Raw genomic sequence first — 18,195 nt, 5'->3', positions numbered from 1 at the left:
CGGTGTGACATGTGAGGGAAAACAATTTAGGTTTTTTTTTTTTTTCCCCTGTAGAAAAAAGGTCTCCTGAGAGCGGCTGCGAGGACCTGCGACAAAATTATGAGTCAAAGTTTGCAAAACAACTTTCCAGCAAGTTATTACTATTTAAAAAACACAGAAAATAAATCCTTGTTACATTCACTTTTGTCCCGTTTTTCCCATAACTGCTGGCTCAAACACACATTTGTCTAGATTTTGCATGAAACTGGAAACATTCCAGTCCTGTGTTTATCTTTCTCTTTAAATGGAAAAAAAAAAAAATCAGCACAATAAGAAAAACACGGTGCTGCTTTTGGATACTTATGAAGTAATGGAGATAGAAAAAACAATAACACCACAGGCATATGGAAATCATAAGGACCTGGGATTTGTGTATATATAGCTCATGTTCATTTCGGATTGAACTCACACGGCGCTTCCCAGAAAGCAGGTCTGTAGTTTAAGTTTGACTCTAAATCTCATCTCTGCCCAGCAGCAGGCGCAGAGCAGGGGTCATATGTTATCCTGAAAGTGGAGGCGCTCCCTTCACGAGCCTGAGCAGAGGAAGAACAGCCCGTCTAGCTGGAGGAGATGCTGTGACACACATTTACCCACATTTACTTTATTCATCATTCAGGCCACAGCTGACTGCAGATTTACTTTTTTTCCTCAAACAGGTCATTTATTATCTGTGCGTGGCCAGCGAGCGCTCAGCACAAAAGCCAGATTCACGATTTGGTGACTGCACCGGCGAGCGACCACGAACAGCGGCTCACGTCTAAATGTAGCCCGAAAACAAATACCTCCTTCCCACCAGAACAGCGTTTTAGAAACTTATGATTTTAACAGCCAACAAACAAAATGGCCAGATTCCAGTAGGTTGCCGGCCGGCCGCAGCGGCCGCCGGAATGTACCAACATTTAGGATTACAGGCTGACCGAGAGGTTTCAGAGGAAGACAAACATTCTGGAAACGACGTCGCGAGACAACATGTTCAGTGGACAGACGGGTAAACAAATCGACCTCCACCTCCCTCACAAACACAAAGCTTTACAACACGCTGTGTTCTCATCTCTGAGGACGAGGTTCAGCAGTTTCATTTGCTCACCTGTTGTTAACAATGAGCTCCGGTGAACTTTACCTGATATTCCCGGCGATCCCTTCGCTCCAGGAGATCCAGACGGGCCCCTCACGCCGGCCTCCCCTCGAGGCCCGCTGGGACCGGGCAGCCCTCGAGACCCCGGCTTCCCTGAGGAGGAAGAAACAGTCGTGAACAATCACAACATTTCAGAGGCTTGTTTCGTAAATAACTCTGGATCAGCTTCGAGACAGTAATGGAAACAAAGTACCGTCTCTGCCGGGAAGCCCATCTCTCCCTCTTTCCCCCTGAGGGCCTGCAATAAAAATAGAAAATTTAGCATATGGAAAGAAATAAGCATGAGCCACCTGGAAAAGAGAAAATTCAAAGCAAATCCAAACTTCAACGTTCATTTATGTTTCAAAACATTACAAGTCACATCAGTTGTGTGGATGCAATGCTTTTCACAGTAATTCTATTTGATGCAGAAATGTTTGTAAAGTTTCTTCAGTATTGTCTGTTTAATCAGTTGGGAACTAAATAAGGCCAAATGATACTCTGGAGGAAGGAAGCTACACCCTGAATCCAAAAAAACAACATGATTAACACCACTGTAAGCACGTAATGATGTCTGAGTGAGTGAAATTAAAATAAAATCAGCAAAACTCACGCTACAGTTTGTGTGCAAATAAAGTTTTAGGCTGATTATGGCAAAACGTGCACCGTGTCGCTGGCCTGAACACTAAAGTTTAAATCGCCACTCGGAATGAAAATGCTTTTTTAAAATTTAGATGTAGAACTGCAGCCAAACACTTCTATGGTCAGTCATGATGAACATAACCCTGTTGAGACACTGCAGCGGTACCATCCAGGGGATGAACTGTATAAAGGAACCTTTAACATGAGCAAAACAACAATAAATGCTCCAATACAACATTCTTTATCAATGCAAAGACATCTGTGTCTTAATAAAACTGCTCGGTGTGTGATTTGGGACAAAACAGGAAATCGTACTGGAGCCATTTTCACCAGAAGTGCCTCATTTTACACAAGTGGAATCCAGCAGCATCGGTGTAGTTTGAACAATCTCATGAATTCATTGGCATTTTGGGGACAGTGGGATTAAACACTATGAAGTGGAACTGATGCACTTTCTTTCTTCTGGAGAAAGCCTTAGAGAGGGACCGAACTGTGTTTTTAGATGCAGCCAGCTCTGGGCAGGGCTCCAGGAAAGGAGAGGACTTTTATACTTCCACACACACAGCAACAAAGCACAGAGAGCGTGCAGCACAGACAAGAGGGCTTTAACTTTTGTAAAAGGAAATGAGCGCGTATGAGCCGTGCAGGAAATAGGATATAGACGCAGAGGTGAGCATGTTGTCTGCAGAGAAAGGGGTGAAGCTTGACTCAAAACACAAAACATTGGACTGCACCGAGTGGAAATGTGCATTTTCTTAATTAATTTCATTAGATTTTTTTTTTTTTATATTGATTTAATCTCAAAATATTTGAATGCCTGGTGGCTTGATGCACGTACCTGCAGGTCCCTGCTCACCAGGAGCTCCCTGAGCGGGCACCGCCCCCGTCAGGACCGAGGCCTCGGGAGCGGTCCCGCCTTTCAGTTGGAGGTGGCGATGCGATGTGGATGCCGGGGCAGTGAGCAATTGTACCTGGTAAGAGGACAGTATAAAACAAGTTTAGGTGAAAACAGTCCTTGTTTTTCAGTCAGTGATTCACACGGCGCGGCTGATTGCATGTCGTCTGTACCTTTGTTTCCAGTGAGTTCAGCCTGTCGCTCAAAGCTGTGATTCGACTGCAGTTGAGACAATCTGTGAAAATAAAAAAAAAATGTGTAAAAAATGAGCATACCTCTAGCATTGTACACCTTAGTATTGTGATGAACAATGCGATGATCGTACTGGAGAGCAGGTCTCCGGAGCGTGCAGGTGGTCGGCGAAGCGTGGAGGGCTTCCTCACTGCCTCCTGAGCTACAAGCTGGTTCCCTGCATCTGTAACAGGAGAGAAAGACAAATAAAGACTGTCATCCTCCAACCCTGAAGTTTGTCAATCGATTCCCTCGTGTCTTTGGTTTTTGACACTGAAGCCAAACTGCTCCCAACGTCGATGGATGAACGTCACCAACAGTTTCATCGCTGAAGCAGTGAAAATCTGCTACATGAGTAATGTCCATTTACCGTTTTTCTGTCCATTTTTCTGCAGTTTGAAAATGTAATCCTGGTTTTGTTTGGCGAATAGGATGAAATCAACATTTCCAGAAGGTTCGGTGAATTCCTGAGTCCCTAGATGCCCATACAACAGACCCATAGAAAGGTTCAAAATTTAATTTGTCCACACAGACAGCCACTGTTTCTGTTTGCTGCTCCCTGCCCATACCATGGCCGTGATGCTCCTGTTAACCTTTCCGCAGCTTCCTGGTTTCATCATCCTGCACACCTGTTTTTTATCAACTCATCAAGCTCAGCAGTGCATCAGCCAAAGATATTTTTATCTCCTTTGCCAAACTGCTGTTTCAACAAGTGCATCTCAGCCATGTAAGACCATCTCTAAACACTGAATTCCGGCGTTGTTTTTGACCAGTGAATGAATCCCTATATCCAGGAAAATTAAGTATTTAGCTGCTCTTCTTTCTGCTGTTTATTGCTAACAAAACGCTCTGTCTTTCCTTTGCTTCACTGTCTTAGCATTGCAAACTTAGAGTCTCGCTTGTTTCCACCAGGAGAAAGCAAAAACAACAGAGTGAATGAGACAGAAGTGGAGCTCATGAACAATAGTCACAGCTTTTGTTTGTGTTAGAGTCCAAGGATCTAAGCTGTGGATGTTATATCTTTGCCAGTTTGCTTTTCCTTCGGTTCCTTTATGGCGTGTAAGATCACAAGGCCCGGCTGAGAGGGTGCGTAAAGACACACAATGGTTTCCTTGTGCGACGGAGAATGGCCAGTCTCCGCCGGCCTTCATTTTATGAAGTGTGGGAGTTTGTGTTGCAGGGTTGTGGATGTTTTGAATGGGCAGACCTTTGTGGAAATGCTAGACTGACTCCATTGTCTGGCCCAGCCGGGCTCTGGTTGGTCCAGGTGGTCCTCATACAAACAAGAGGCTGGGTTCACCACCTCATTAGCCACCAGGAAGTACATCTTTCCCTTCAGCGGCCAGCGGCCACAGTCAACAAAAAATGCTGTCCAGACAAAAAAAAAAAAGAAAGAGAAGAAGCTATGAAATAACACCTGCAGGGCTAAATGGTGCTCAAGGAGGTGAGTGAGAGAAAAGGCAAAAGAGGAGTATGAAAAGTAGACTGAATACATGTTTCAGGGTAAATTGAGACAGCTCCAATAATCCCCCCCTCCTCAGCTTCTGTGTTCATGATTCCACTGTTTTGGGTTGTGGGTATTTCTCAGAGGATTATGAGTGTAGATGGATTTAAACCATGTAAGGCCTGAGACTGAGGCTCCTCCACGTCTTGATCACCATACAAACGCTGCACGGCGATGAGAGGAACGCACACCTCGGCTCGTTCTACACCTCAGTCCACATGGGGGAAGAGTGTAAAGACAAAGAGAGGCGTGCATGACTGTACATGCACATGAACATCCCGCAGACTCTCTGCGGAGCTCCACTTCAAGCACATGGCTGCATTCAATTACAAAGGGGGGCTCTGGATAGGAAATCCAGCCCTCACTCCTCCCAGCAGCACCTCTTCCCCCTTTAGAGTAAAGAATATTCAAGAGCCAAGATCCCCTCACCCACACTTCAGCTATTGTATCAAGCTTTAAATCCGGCTTTGGCACAAGAACCACTACCTCCCACGTATACACAAACACACGCCTCTTGCATACTTTCTCCCTGTTTCTGTTTTACAACAACAAATTTTAATTCTCCTGTTTTCTTAAACACCTCTTGTGACATATCAAATCCCTGCGATATCTACGGTGTGTGTGCACACACAGATGGGTTACGGCCCAAAGGAAGAGGGACGCTCGATTGTCTCAAGTTTGATCCATCGCTCCGTTAGCCAGCAATAACATCATCACGGTTAATGAACGCCCCCCTGGGGACATGGTTCATTGTATGCATTCTTTGATTTCTATGGGCTAATTGCCCCAGTGGGGAGGGCAGAGGTCAAAGAAATGTGTGAATGCATTTGACCTTTATACCCGATGTTGCACTGGGCTCCAATCAGGGGCTGAGTCAGAGCTCTTCATTAGAGAAATACCCCCACAGAGAGTTCAGCGGGCCAGCGGCTGTCCTGACATCAGCCATCTCTCATAGAGCTAACGTCCACACACACCGTTCATGTTCCTTACGGGGACGTCACACTGACCTCCATTATTTTCCTGCAGAATAAGTCTGAACTCAGCCGTAACTACTGCTTGTCTAACACTGACCCTAATCCTGACCATAGCTTGACCTCAACTATGTCTTCCCCTTAAAAAATGATTGATTCTCCTAATGAGGATCTTTATTTTTGACCTCATGGGGGCAGCTTCACTCCTCCTGAGCTTTGAAATGTGTTTACAAACACTCTCTATAATCTTTGCTGTTAGTTATCTCAAGGGAAACAAGTGTGAGATGTGTGCAAAGGTCACACAGAGAGGTTATCTTCTTCTATTCTGTAATGAGTGTGTGTATTCGGGCAGTTATGAAGCATGTCCGAAAGGATTATTCTGAGCTCAAGTGCATGATAATATGCTCTGCATTGTACTCATAAACCTACTGAGCAGCGGCACCAGGACAAAGTAGAGGAACTGACAGAGGAACAGATTCACAGGCCATTGAAAGTCAAATCAGATTTTTGCAGAACATTTAATCTAATTTGAAGTTTATTGTCAAACCCTGAAGCTATCCAAATGTCAGAACATATAGCTGTGGGAGAAGGTTAGACAGACCAATAAAAAACATTTGTTGTAATCTGGGCAATAAATAAGCCAAACCACACTACTTCGCTTTCAGCTACGACACGACTCTCTCTGCTGTATTTACTCTGCTTTACAACGCTAACTGCAATAAAACAACACCACTCAAGGCTAGTAAAGTGTATATTATTATTGGTGTCTCATAATCAGACTGCATTCAGCTATATCTGCTCACATGTCCTGATGAACATGTGATGTAACAGGATCCAACCAGTAATGTGCAGTTCGGGAGACTTTTTGTTAATCCCAAACAAGTCTGATGCTTTTTGCAGGTTAAGACAGATGATCGTACCCTTAATGAATCGACGATAACTCACTAAAGAAGATGGACATTTGGTGAATTTACTGCACAACAGAAGTAAAAGTGAGATTATGCAAGAAATCCAGACTTGACAAGTGAGAACAGGAGTTGAATTAGAAATCTGTGTCAAGGAAGGAGACTGCTAAAAGTCCAATAGATAACACTGATGGTAGAGCACAGAGAGAGAGTGACTTGTAAACCTCTGTTTGGTGATCCAGCGCAGTGTGATAGTTAAACTGGAGACATGACTGCACTCAAGGCTTCAATTTCACATTTGAGTTCCACTGAAACCTTAAAGCCACTTGCTTTAGCATTACATCAATGTGTGTGTGTGTTTTTTTCCCTCACAATGGCAGCTTTATTACAAAGCTATTATTATTGGCCTTAAAAACACACTTGAAACTCTGCAGGTATCACAAGCTGGAGCCAAACTCAGGGCTGCAGCTGCAGTGCTCGCTCTTTGGACGAAGGTGCGTACAGTCTGCTCTGGTGTTAGGCTTTGTCTCTGCGAGTGAGAAACAAACACACACACACACTCACACACAGGCTGTATTATTAATGGGCCAAGGTTGTTCTTTCAGTGATACTCTCCTTGTGGAAATAAACCAAATGGTAAGAACCCGGTAAGGCCTGCCAGCCAGAGTCTTCACACACACATCTCAGCCTCGGCTGCACTGCCTGCCTGATCCTCGGAGCTCATCACCTGCTGAGGTTTATTTGTTCTCTGCGTCCGCAGAGCCGCTCTGCGGCGTGCGGACAGGCCGGCCTTAACGAGCTTCAAGAATACCCGAGTTATACCTTTTAGTCATTCTGCTCTGTGGTTTGCAGCCGAGGGAAGATGAAAGCTTGTAGGCCGAAATGGCCCATAAAGCCTGTTCTGTACTGTTTTCCTGAATCTGTGTTTGAAATTCCTGTGGGGAGATTCAGTACATGGTAGGACAGCAGCTGTGAACAAAAACATCCAAACACACACACACACACACACACACACACACACACACACACACACACACACACACACACACACACACACACACACACACACACACACTGAAGTGAGCAGATACAGCAGGAGCGTAAGGTCCTGATCCATCTCTGTCTGGTCAATTAGCTGAGCTCAGCGCTGCAGCATCGTTAGTGACCAGGTGCTGACAGCAAACTGCAGGAGGCGTTTGTCTCTGTCTCCGCTCCGGACGGACTGAAGACTGCTGCTACCGCTGTGTGTGTGCTGATAAATACACACGCATGCACACACCAAATGAGCCAAGCTGAATAAATACTACTCAGAACATATATTTGCTGAAGGAGCTCTTTTTTTTGTTGCTGTTTATTTTTGGAATCCAAAAGAGATGAATTGAGGAGATGCAAACCTGACATTTCAACATTTTGCTTTTCTTCCTTTTTTTTTTTCTTTCTTGAAATGAAGGAATGTATTCGAGATAAAGCATTGCTCATTTCTAAAGTTCCTGAACCAAGACGATACATTATGATCAGTTGATAACCAAGGACGACAAGATGTAACCAGATTACACCCACTTCTAAAAAGAAATACATACAAATATTTTAAACAATTAAAAAAGAGACACAGAAATGCTGCCTTAGATCAAAACGTTTAAAAAGGAAACAAAAGACATCACTTGGTACTGTGATTCTGGTGTTAGTTAAGAAGAAACAAGCTCACCAGCAACCTGAAACAGCACTAAATCATCCAGTTTAATCTTCGGCCTGTGCCAAAGTGAAATGCCCACATGTTCAACGTTGATTCTTCTTCAGAGGACCTATGCAAACGCTCTCTAGGACAACTGGATCAGGTGTCAGTCATGATTTCTAAAATCCATACACACTGTTTCAGAGCCTGGCTTAACCACTCAGTGAGAACATGCAAACTTCACACAAAAAGTCCATCTAAAATCTCCAGTTTCTTCTCACCATCAATGCTGCAAAATTCAAACTAAAACTGAGAGAAATACCAAAATATCAGACTCTTTCACTCGTGTCTCGTGCCAAACCATCTCAGCTGGTATGAAAGCGTGTTGAAAACGACCCACCAGCAGCGTTCAGCCCCCACACAGCTGACAGGTCTCGGTATGGCTGTCCGCCTCGTGCAAACCTGCATCTGAACCCCAGTGTTTACTGTGCTTTCCCAGGGTAGCAGCTTTATTTTATTAGGTGATCGGCTTAAATTTGTGGGACACACTTCATCATTTCCTTGCGCTGCAACCAGAGGGTGAAACGGCCCACACACCAAACAGGTTCACGTGTAATTACAGGTGAGAGGGAAGTGCGGCCTCGCTGCAACAACTGGTCGCGTAATTGATCCCCGAGGAGAGGGTCGGCAGAGCAATACCAAATCCCCGGCTTACCACTGTTTGAGTTGAAAACAAGTGCACCGGGGAAGCCGGTCTTCATCTGCTCCGGTTTACTAGTCTGGGTGAGGTGTTGCAAAGACCTGCTGCAAATGAAAACAGGGTGCAGCCTCCAGGACCTTGAGGCGAGAGTGTGCAGGGTCAGAGAGGTTCTCACCTCATGCACACACAACTCACCTCATAAATCAGCGCCAACACTCGAATTGAAGCAGCGCAGCATCGGGACAGCAGCGCCGAAGTCCAATCTCTGCGTCACCACTGCCAGGGTGGAAATGACTAATTACATTTGGTCTGCTTACTCTGAGGAAATGATTTATGACCTTAAGTTATACAATTTCAATAGTATTTCAAAAGTAGTACAGTGGCCCTAATTTATACAGTTGTATGGGTATAAACTAGACTGTCCCCTATTTATTCAGAATGCACACAAAATAAGAAGCCAACTTCAATGTATTTTCTTGGCTGTTCAAATAGTGTCTGTCTGCCTGTGTGCAACACGGCAGGCGTGTCCATCCGTCAATATTTTTGCTACAGTGCAAATAAAGTTCCACACAAACAGAAATAAATACTGCAAGGAGAGCAGTTCAGCCTGACCAGAGCTGCGGTTTCACAGAGCCCAAACACTTTGGGTTTTGGTTTTGTCAATTGTCACATCCAGTCATTAAACCCATCCAGCCCATCCAGATGTGCCTGTGCACACAGCCTCTAATTTCTGACAGGAAGGGGGCGGATCACCTGCTCCGTCCCCCGCCTCTCCGTCGAACACGGGGCTGTTTTTAACCTCACCTTCCCTCTCACCCACTCTCCCTATCGGCTTCTCTCACTCCCTCTGTGTTTCCAGCTTGCAGCGGTGCTAATGTCGGTGTCACGGTCTGTATCGCAGTCTGGTCGTCCCTCCTCCTCCCCAGCAGCAGCAGGGTATAATTACAGAGCAGTGCCAGGCTGAACGGTCTGACTGCGGTCTGCTGACTGAGGTATTTGTCTGGCCTGGAGACATGCGTGCCTTTTGGCTCTGCGGGGCAGGAGAGTGGTCAGTCTGGACCGACAGACCTCTCTGCGTCACATCGGCTTCTGCTTTCTCTACACTGTTCTCCACAGTTTCATCACGAGGCGCCAACAGCTATCTGCCCCACGGACCTCTCGGGAATACCTGCGAGGCTCTTGTAGATTCTAATTACAGGAAAATTGTCCTTTACACAATCACTCACCAGCTTTGCCTCTAATTACTGAGTGTAGCAGGCCTGCCTCCACTGTTTGTTAACTGCTCGCTGTGGTGGTATAGGAGCGTGGTGTGTTCGGACTCGGAGCTTCTATCAATAGTCTAAGTGACTGATGGCCATCTCAGAGCAAAACACCACCTGAGCGTCCACAGAAGGACTCCGCGTTCAAAGAGACAGCCTCAAGGGAGAAAGAATGGCCTGTTTTCAAAACTCTGTGACATTAAATACCCTCCAGAACTTTCTGCGCAAGAACTATAATAAAGTTAAATTAAAAAAAAAAAAAAGGTTAACATGTGGCTAAATGGAAACAATTTTCTCTGTGCCATGGAAGCAAACAATGCAGTGGTTTGTGTAAAGTGCCTAAAATTAGTGCGGGGCACATCTGTCAAACTGCAGAATGCTGATTTGAGATAGTATGTGGTTGGGACGGGCTGCGCTGCAAGTCCACACAGTCTTTAAACATTTCCTTCACTTGAAAGCAGCAGATGTCTAATAAAAACATGTGGCAGAGGCTGACGATCCAGCTCGCACCCTTCACTTTTATTGAGGGAGACACAATGGCATTAAAGCCTGAAGAAACTGGCTTCTCTCTCGTGATCCTTGTTGACCCAAATAAAAGCTGCTTTGTAAATTCAACCTTGGCGACTCTCCCTCTTTCAATGAACTTGGCTGGTATCTTATCCAGCAACAAGTCTTTTCTTTCTTTTTTTGGCCCTTTCTCTTCAATCTCCGTCTCTTTCGCGGTCTCCTGGGAAACTTACATAAACAGGACTGCTTTGCTGCGGACTGACCCTGCCTGGACGAAACCAGGCAGCGCTGCTGCTTCAATGCAGCGGGGAGGGGGCCATCTTGTCTGCGACCTCTCCATATGAAACGCTCCTGACACATAGCGGTAATTAAACCCCCACCTCCTGCTAACACACTGCCAGAAGACGCCAATAAACAATATCCATAAATACACTAAAGAGCAGAATTAGACCTGCACACACGGGCATGTGGTACAGCACATTAATCTAAAGTTATTGCTGTTGACACAGGCCTTGAATGCATCGCCAATGAGTCCGTACAACAGTCTGGAGTTTACAAGACATTGTGGCTGAGAATGGTAAACTCCATCAATGTCCTTTAAAGAATAACTTAAAAAAAAAAAAAAATAACTGTGGCTTCATGCTTCCAGGATCGACACGGTGGAATCTGTGAACATGAGCCGCCCAACGAGAGTGGTGTAGATGTGTCAACAGGTCAGCACTCGCGAGGAACTCAAAACCATCATATTTATTTAGGGGAAGAAAATCTGAGTACAGCAGGTCACAGCTGTATCACATCAGCCGCAGTCAATGTTTACAAAGCAAAGTTTGTGATGATAATTTCACCCCGTGTCTCTGTATCATCAGCTGAGTGCTTTTATTTCTGTTGTTTCTTTTACTGATATATTAGCTGTTATGATGGAAAATAAACGATGACCAAAATTATGTGTTTCTTTAAATCATTAGTCCTTCAGAAGGTTATTGCGTTACTCAGTTTAACAAAACCCAAACCTCCACATGTCAGATCCACGATGTTTCGGATAACCAGCCTTGCCTCAGCAGTCGTTGTGCTGTAGTTTAGTCTTCAGTCTGCTCCAGCTTTTTACTTTAACCATGTCACTAACCAACCAATCTATCTGTATAGAGAATAAGAACAACTACAGATCACCACTAACCGCTAGGTTCACCCGTTCATCTTCGGCACCACTTCATCTAAGGCAGGATGTGCTTTCACTGAATTAATTCTGAATTAAAGCAAAACACTTGTCGGAAATTATACAATTGATTGAAGAGCTGAAGAGACTGTACTTGTTTTGGTGGCAATGTAGTGTAACAATGGTTTTTAAAGAGTGGGGGGCGAAAAATGTTGACGTTTCCTTGGATGACTTTTCCAAGCTGGGGTTTTTGAAAAGAATTGATGATGAAATGGACGTTAAACTATTAATCTTTAGAAAAACAACACAAAAGGCATTCATGCAAAGTAACAAGTTTTACACAAAGTGATTTCAGATGTAAATCATTTAACTGGAACAAGAGGAGTCATGCCGTATATTACCTATAAATCGCAATAACCTTTAACAATAATAACCTTTAATATGAAAAACATTACAAAGAACCAGCAGGCAGCTTTCCCACTTTGTAGAAAAAGCATGTACGATGTGTTGTGGGGTTGGATTGTGGTGAAGTGCTCTATCTGGATCGCCCAATCTTCTAAAATCTGAAAAAAATTTTTGCACTCAGCCAAAATGTCCAGCATTTGTTTATCCACTGAACTGTTTTTTTCCCCAGATTCTACGAAGAAGAACATCAAGTTTAGTGTAAATTAAAATGCTAAGACATAAATTGCGAAATTTCCCTCCCATTACTCTTCGTTAAAAAAAAAATAAATAAATAAAACACTGTTTGAGGCTTTTTCTGCAGCATGAGCAACTCACACTGAAAAGGAAAAAAAAAGGAGAGTCGAGATGTTTTGTTAAGAAATAAGCTGTAAGCACTAAACAATAGAAAGATGTAGAACTGCTATTGAAAAAGTCAATGAAGAAGTAAAGTTTACACACTGCTGCTCTCTGCAAAAACAGGCTGCTGAGTTCCCGGCCAGCGGACCCTTTGCTCTGCCCCGGTTCATTACCATACAGAAGTTGACATGCGCTCCAGCGCTGTGCCCGCAGCTGCAGCCGAGCGGAGCGCAGGCCAATCCACAAACCCGAAGCCAAACATCCTGCCCCATGTCTTCGGTCGTGCACATTCAGCGCTGGGTGAGTAAACCTCTTTGCCGCCAGCATTTGAAGGACATCTTTACTCCAACAACACAGTTTATTTGTCCAAGGCTGGCCTGAACGCTCACTTATTACAGCTCAGAGGTCGGCTGCCACACCAGACAGAAGTAATTTCCCTCCCGTGGCATGACTTGTGTGTGAGTACACATGCGAGTCGGTCTTGTTAAGAGAAGAGGTTTCAATAACTGATACTTTTCCTTCACCGTGTAAACAATAGAAACAACCGCGTCCCCCGGTGAGGAACACGCAGCGCGGATCCGTGACAAGCAAACACAGTGACTGTGGGACAGTGACTGCAGAGCCGAGGCTCGGCTCCCAGACCGCAGCGGTTCCAGCTCCCCTTCGGAGGATATTCTGCTTCAATAGCAAACCGTAAACCTGCCCGTCTCTGCAGGGTTATAAATGAGCCCAGATCAGCAGACACGTGTGGCCAGAGGTGAGCCAAATCTTTCTTCACTATTGTTTCCATTTTCCTCATGATTCAGCTCCTTTCGGAGATCACTGTCTGCTTCCTCCACCATAACAAATCATTTGATTTGTCAGTTTCCTTTGGGACCTCTCAAATAGCACCCTAATCTCCATTTTGCCTTCATAAGCTTGGATCGTATTCCAGTGGAGGTATTCGGCCCTGTTAGAGGCTCGTAAGAGTGAAAAATGTTCGATGTAACACAGTGAAATAGCTGCAACGGACTGATTTACCGTGCAATTTTAAATGGGACAAAGGCAGAGGAGTCTGTGAGAACACATCTTGTCATCATCTTCTCATTGTAAATACACCCGACAGCGGATATAAACAGGCTGCAGAAACACGCCGCATGGAAACTCCACTGAGTGTTGCAGTTTGGAGGGCTTGATTGTCTTCAAAATGAAATTATGTTGGGTGAAATTATGGTGTTTGACAGGATATTTAAACGCTTTCAGGAACCAAAACAGGAAAGAAATTTCTCCAGTCAGTCCTAGGTAGATTAATCTTATTAAATACTGACACTTTTTAAAAACAACCCTCAGTTACATGTTTCAAATTAAAGAGAGTTTGTCATGTTTATATAAAGCTCAAGGACGGCGAGTATGGACAATGACTACATCCCATTTTGAGCAACGCAAGAAAAGCAAAACAAGCACAAAAATACAATTAAAACAAGTGAAATCTATAAATTCTTAAAAGTACACGGCAACACAAATCAAACTTGTTGAGAGTGTATCTGTACTCGTGTTAGTCATTCAGTGTCTGTGTGTCTGCACGTGTTGCGTTCATGTGTTGGTCAGAAGCGTTCTCAGGCAGGGGAAGTCACAGAAAATAAATTCAGAAAGGATCAATATCTAAACATCTACAAAAAGTCCAGAAAACAACCGACTGAACTGATGAAACTTCATCATTCAGACACATTATTCAGAGGGATGGCTGTGGTCCAGTGGTTTAACGCGCTCGCCTCACAGAAGGGTTTTCTTCCTGGTGCTGCCAAAAGCTGTTTTTTTCCCTTTCTGTAACTGGAAAACAGAGCGCAAGAGGAGGCAGGTGAAGATGGAGCCTCACCTGTGAGTGTGGAAAGTGTTATAGCAACAGTAATTAAATGAATAAATAAAGATTATTTATATCTGAAACGTGGTGTCTTTAAGTCTATATTCCTAAATTCACTCTTTCTGTATAATTAAACCAAGGAGAAACCTTAGCCTGATACGTCACATTAACAAAATCCTAACACAAGATATCAAACCGGCCAATATTTAATGTGGAAGCTATCTGAGTTTTGCAATATATCTTTAAGTTTGATCCTGATGGATGGATGGATGGATGAGGAGATCTCAGGTTGGCACAGCATGGAGAGGCTAACAGGTACAGTCCCAGACATTCGTTTCTTTCCATAACGTCACGTAAGCTCCAGCGGCAGACGCTTAAACTCTCGGGTAAACACGGTCACGTATGTGTGAGCCGGAGCCGTCGAGGCCGTGGCAGAGCGCCAGGGTCAACATCACTCCCTCCACGCGCCGGGTTCAGCGCAAGATTGATGAGTCGGCCGAACGCCGCCACTTCGCCGTCCCCGCCATCCACTTCATGCCAAATCCGAGCATCACTCTTTACATCATTGCGCATTTCTACGCAACTGTGCACCTGTTTAAACACGCACACGCGGGACTGAGGGCTGAGATAAACCATGACAGCATGACGCTGAAGAACATGGTGCTTCACTTGATACTACTGCGTTACCTCCTCACAGCGTGCTGACAGACGTGGCCTCCGCTCAGTTTCCCTTTTTTTTTGGGTAGACGTGCTTTGTAAAGTAAAACTGTAATTAAAAACAGACGGTTTGTGTTTTTAAACTTTCTCCTTCGAGGATGGGGTATTAGAAAAATCTGCTCTGAGAAGTGGCGGTCTGATAAAACCAGATGCTGAACTGACTGCTGGTTTATAGATGTTTATAAAAACCACTTCAGGATTCAGAATCGCCAATTAACAAATACTTATTGAATTACAGAGGAAGCAGGGAGTCACGTCAATTCTGTCATATCGTCGCTCATGTCATGTTTGGACTGTGTTCCATGTATTTGAAGGAAAAAAAAGGGCCATAATCCAACAACATGATTATTTATCGGCTTTGGTAGGAACAGGAATACTTCGGTTGAACCTAAGATTAGATCAGACAAACAGTTTCAACTCCTTTTGCAAATAAAAGAAAAAAAAAACTGGCTAGTTATTGTAGAATATCAAAGTTGTTTTCTAATCTTTGCTTTCTTTGCTGACTGATTTTTCCAGTCAGCTGCCCTGTCTCTGTGTTATCTGACTGTGTTGGATACACAGACAGATCATATTTTCTCTGTGGTTTTGTCAAATACTGACTGGAATCAACTTTCAAAGCATGATTTAACAAAGCAAGCCTGGTTTAACAAAGCAAAGAGTGAGCCTGGGTGATGTGCTGTCAGCACTGCTTCTGGGCGTGATATTCATGTTCTTCCTGAGCAGGCATACGTACATTTGAGTCTTGTTGATGTGGGTGTGTGTGAGACTGTTTGTCTTTCTGTGGTGAACAACGGACACATGAAAACACTACTTTACTCTGAATAAATAAATAAACACGTGGTATTGTGTGATGGTTATGATATGATGATATATTTCATGTTTTCACTGACTAAACTAAATCTTTTCTGGTTGATATTGTACACCTTGTTTTACTTTTTTGCTTATTTGGTTTTCTGTAGCACATCATTGATCAATTTTATGTACACTCAATGTAATTATTAATAACTGTAGGACGATTAGTGTCAGTCTGTTATGATCTGATTTTGGGAAATATCAGAAAAGTAGGGGACAGGATGAGGTCTTTCTTTTTTATGTCACCCATTTGAATGTGAACATGCAAAAAGTTCATCTGTGTCCAAAAGCACGCACACACAAGAAACCCGCACGTATACAGTATGAACTCCCACTCAGTGAGCGTAGTAAATGACTGTGTGAAGCTGAGCTCCTCTCAGGCTAATCCCTGGGTGAATGGTGTGCTGTGTGCCAGGCATTCCTCTGTGTCTTTCTAAGGCTTTTCTGGGGGATTAGACCCCACTTACTTCCAGGGGCCGCAGGGTGGGATCAAAGCTGATTGAGCTTTTTTGGATTCGGGGTGATCGCGGCGGAACAGTGAGCTCGCGCTCCGGCCGACTCGCGGGGGAAGCATCGGGGGAACGCGACACCGCGACCGAGATGTGAGATGGCGACGCAGGTCGCACACACCTGGTGGGGGTCAAACTCGCACTAATCCGGCACAGCGCTAACTGGCGCTATGCTGATTGATGACCGGCCCGCGAGGAGCTAAAACTTCCACCCCAGCACTAATGCAGGTATGCTGGAACTCAGCTTTCTGAGGTTACACAAACCCTGACGTAAATCACAAAGATTTTAATTGCGCGTTTTCCACTTATCGATCCTACAGTTTGCATAGCTTAAGTAGACCTAAATGAGAAATACATGGAATGGATTGTGCAGAAATCTGGTTTTCATTCTCTTGATCATTAACACAGCACGGTGGGTTTAACTTACATCCAGCAAAACAAAAAAAAAAAAGTCAAAATAAACACGGCGGCTGATCTGCAGTGACCTCAGAACACCTCGTAAGATCCACACAGCGCCTGACCTTTACCCCAAAAGGAAAAAAAACGGAGAGTTTCTCTAATCCCTTCAAGACGACCCAGAGGAAGAAAAAGGAAGTCTTTACTACGACGGTGCAATGTGCAAAGCATTTGAATTACCAAAACAGCCCGTAGCAAGACAAATACACAGAGACGGCGAGAAGCTCTGAGCTCTGGTCTTCTGTTGGAGATACAATAGCAAAAATTAAAAAGGCTAACATGGCAAAACCCTTCAGACGCACAAAAAACAAACACTCTGTGGCCGCATGCTCAAACATTAAAGAGAAATTAGCGTGTTGCTCCCTGCGCAAGATTCATAAGCCCCACCAAGGGCAGGCGCACGCTTCGTGCAAGGATGAGACTAAATATTGCATGTAGGAATTTGAAAAGCTGATCTATGTATAGCCGGAGCTATCAGCAGCATCTCAATCCCGATGACAAACACTTACTAACCGCGTGTTTCAGAAAACTCCCACGGAAATAAACAAGCTGACCTTCAGAGGATTTCAGCACCCTCCAGATAAACACAATCACGGCAGGAACAGTCCGGCAAGCAAAAACAAATGTTGATTGTGTGTACACACTACTTAATCTGCAGCGGGTTATCTTCACGGTTTATTCCTGCTCTTTGTTCTTTTCAAACAAAAGATTACGAGGCCCTCTGTGCGCCTCGTGTACCTTCACACAGGTGTCTTTCGGCATCTGGGTTTTATCCGGGCCGTGTTTGGAGAGACCGACCCACGCATCCAGCGATGACACCCCGGGTCTGGGCAGTGTTATTCCAGCCAGCAAGTCGTGTCTCATGTCTGCCTCGTCTGACAGATGGAAATAAAGTCAGCCCTCGTGCACAGATGGGGCAGTGGTTTGCTTGTGTTTTGCACCATTGGCAGTAAGTATGCATGCTCTGTGAGCTCTACAAAGGGATGATAAGCTGAAGAGGGGCCATTCAAGTCAGAGAACAGGGGATGGAATACAGACATGCTCCAGTGGGGCCCTGAAGGAAGGAAGGAAGGAAAAAAATAAAAAGAAATTTGAAATTTCCAATGGACTATAGCAGTATTTTGAAGACACTGTAATGTAATACCAGTGCAAGTATAGTGAAAATATTCATCATGAAACTCGAATCTTTCAGCTCATAACTTTTGTCAAATTTGCCTCCGCTGAATTTATTGACGTACAGTAGTTCCTTATTTTAGACTGTTTGTGTGTGGCCATGCTGACGGGTCTGGCTTTGTAGGATTAAAGTTAAATTCCCTCACGGGGGGACAATAAGACTGCATGTCCATCTATTTCAACAGTATGAGCAAAAAAAAAGCACATCTGTTCTGTTTGTGTCAATATTGGCTCATCCTTGAAAAGGGAAGTAGA

General features: G+C 44.3%; 1 protein-coding gene across 3 annotated transcripts in view; it reads right to left on the bottom strand.

Annotated features, from left to right (window-relative positions):
• Positions 1 to 18,195, bottom strand: part of emid1 (EMI domain containing 1) — a 50,077-nt gene that overhangs the window by 9,796 nt on the left and 22,086 nt on the right. For all 3 annotated transcript variants that reach the window (XM_030104996.1, XM_030104995.1, XM_030104997.1), the window contains exons 4-8: positions 3,016 to 3,105; positions 2,864 to 2,925; positions 2,634 to 2,766; positions 1,368 to 1,412; positions 1,160 to 1,267 (exon numbers count right to left, since the gene is read on the bottom strand). In XM_030104996.1, the coding sequence (XP_029960856.1) occupies positions 1,160 to 1,267; positions 1,368 to 1,412; positions 2,634 to 2,766; positions 2,864 to 2,925; positions 3,016 to 3,105 (438 nt within the window). The remainder of the gene's footprint in view (positions 1 to 1,159; positions 1,268 to 1,367; positions 1,413 to 2,633; positions 2,767 to 2,863; positions 2,926 to 3,015; positions 3,106 to 18,195) is intronic.

Source organism: Salarias fasciatus, chromosome 12, assembly GCF_902148845.1.
Source record: "Salarias fasciatus chromosome 12, fSalaFa1.1, whole genome shotgun sequence".
Taxonomy (NCBI): Eukaryota; Metazoa; Chordata; class Actinopteri; order Blenniiformes; family Blenniidae; genus Salarias; species Salarias fasciatus.
Note: the sequence above shows the minus strand (reverse complement) of the source record. Positions and strands in the feature narration are given on the sequence as shown.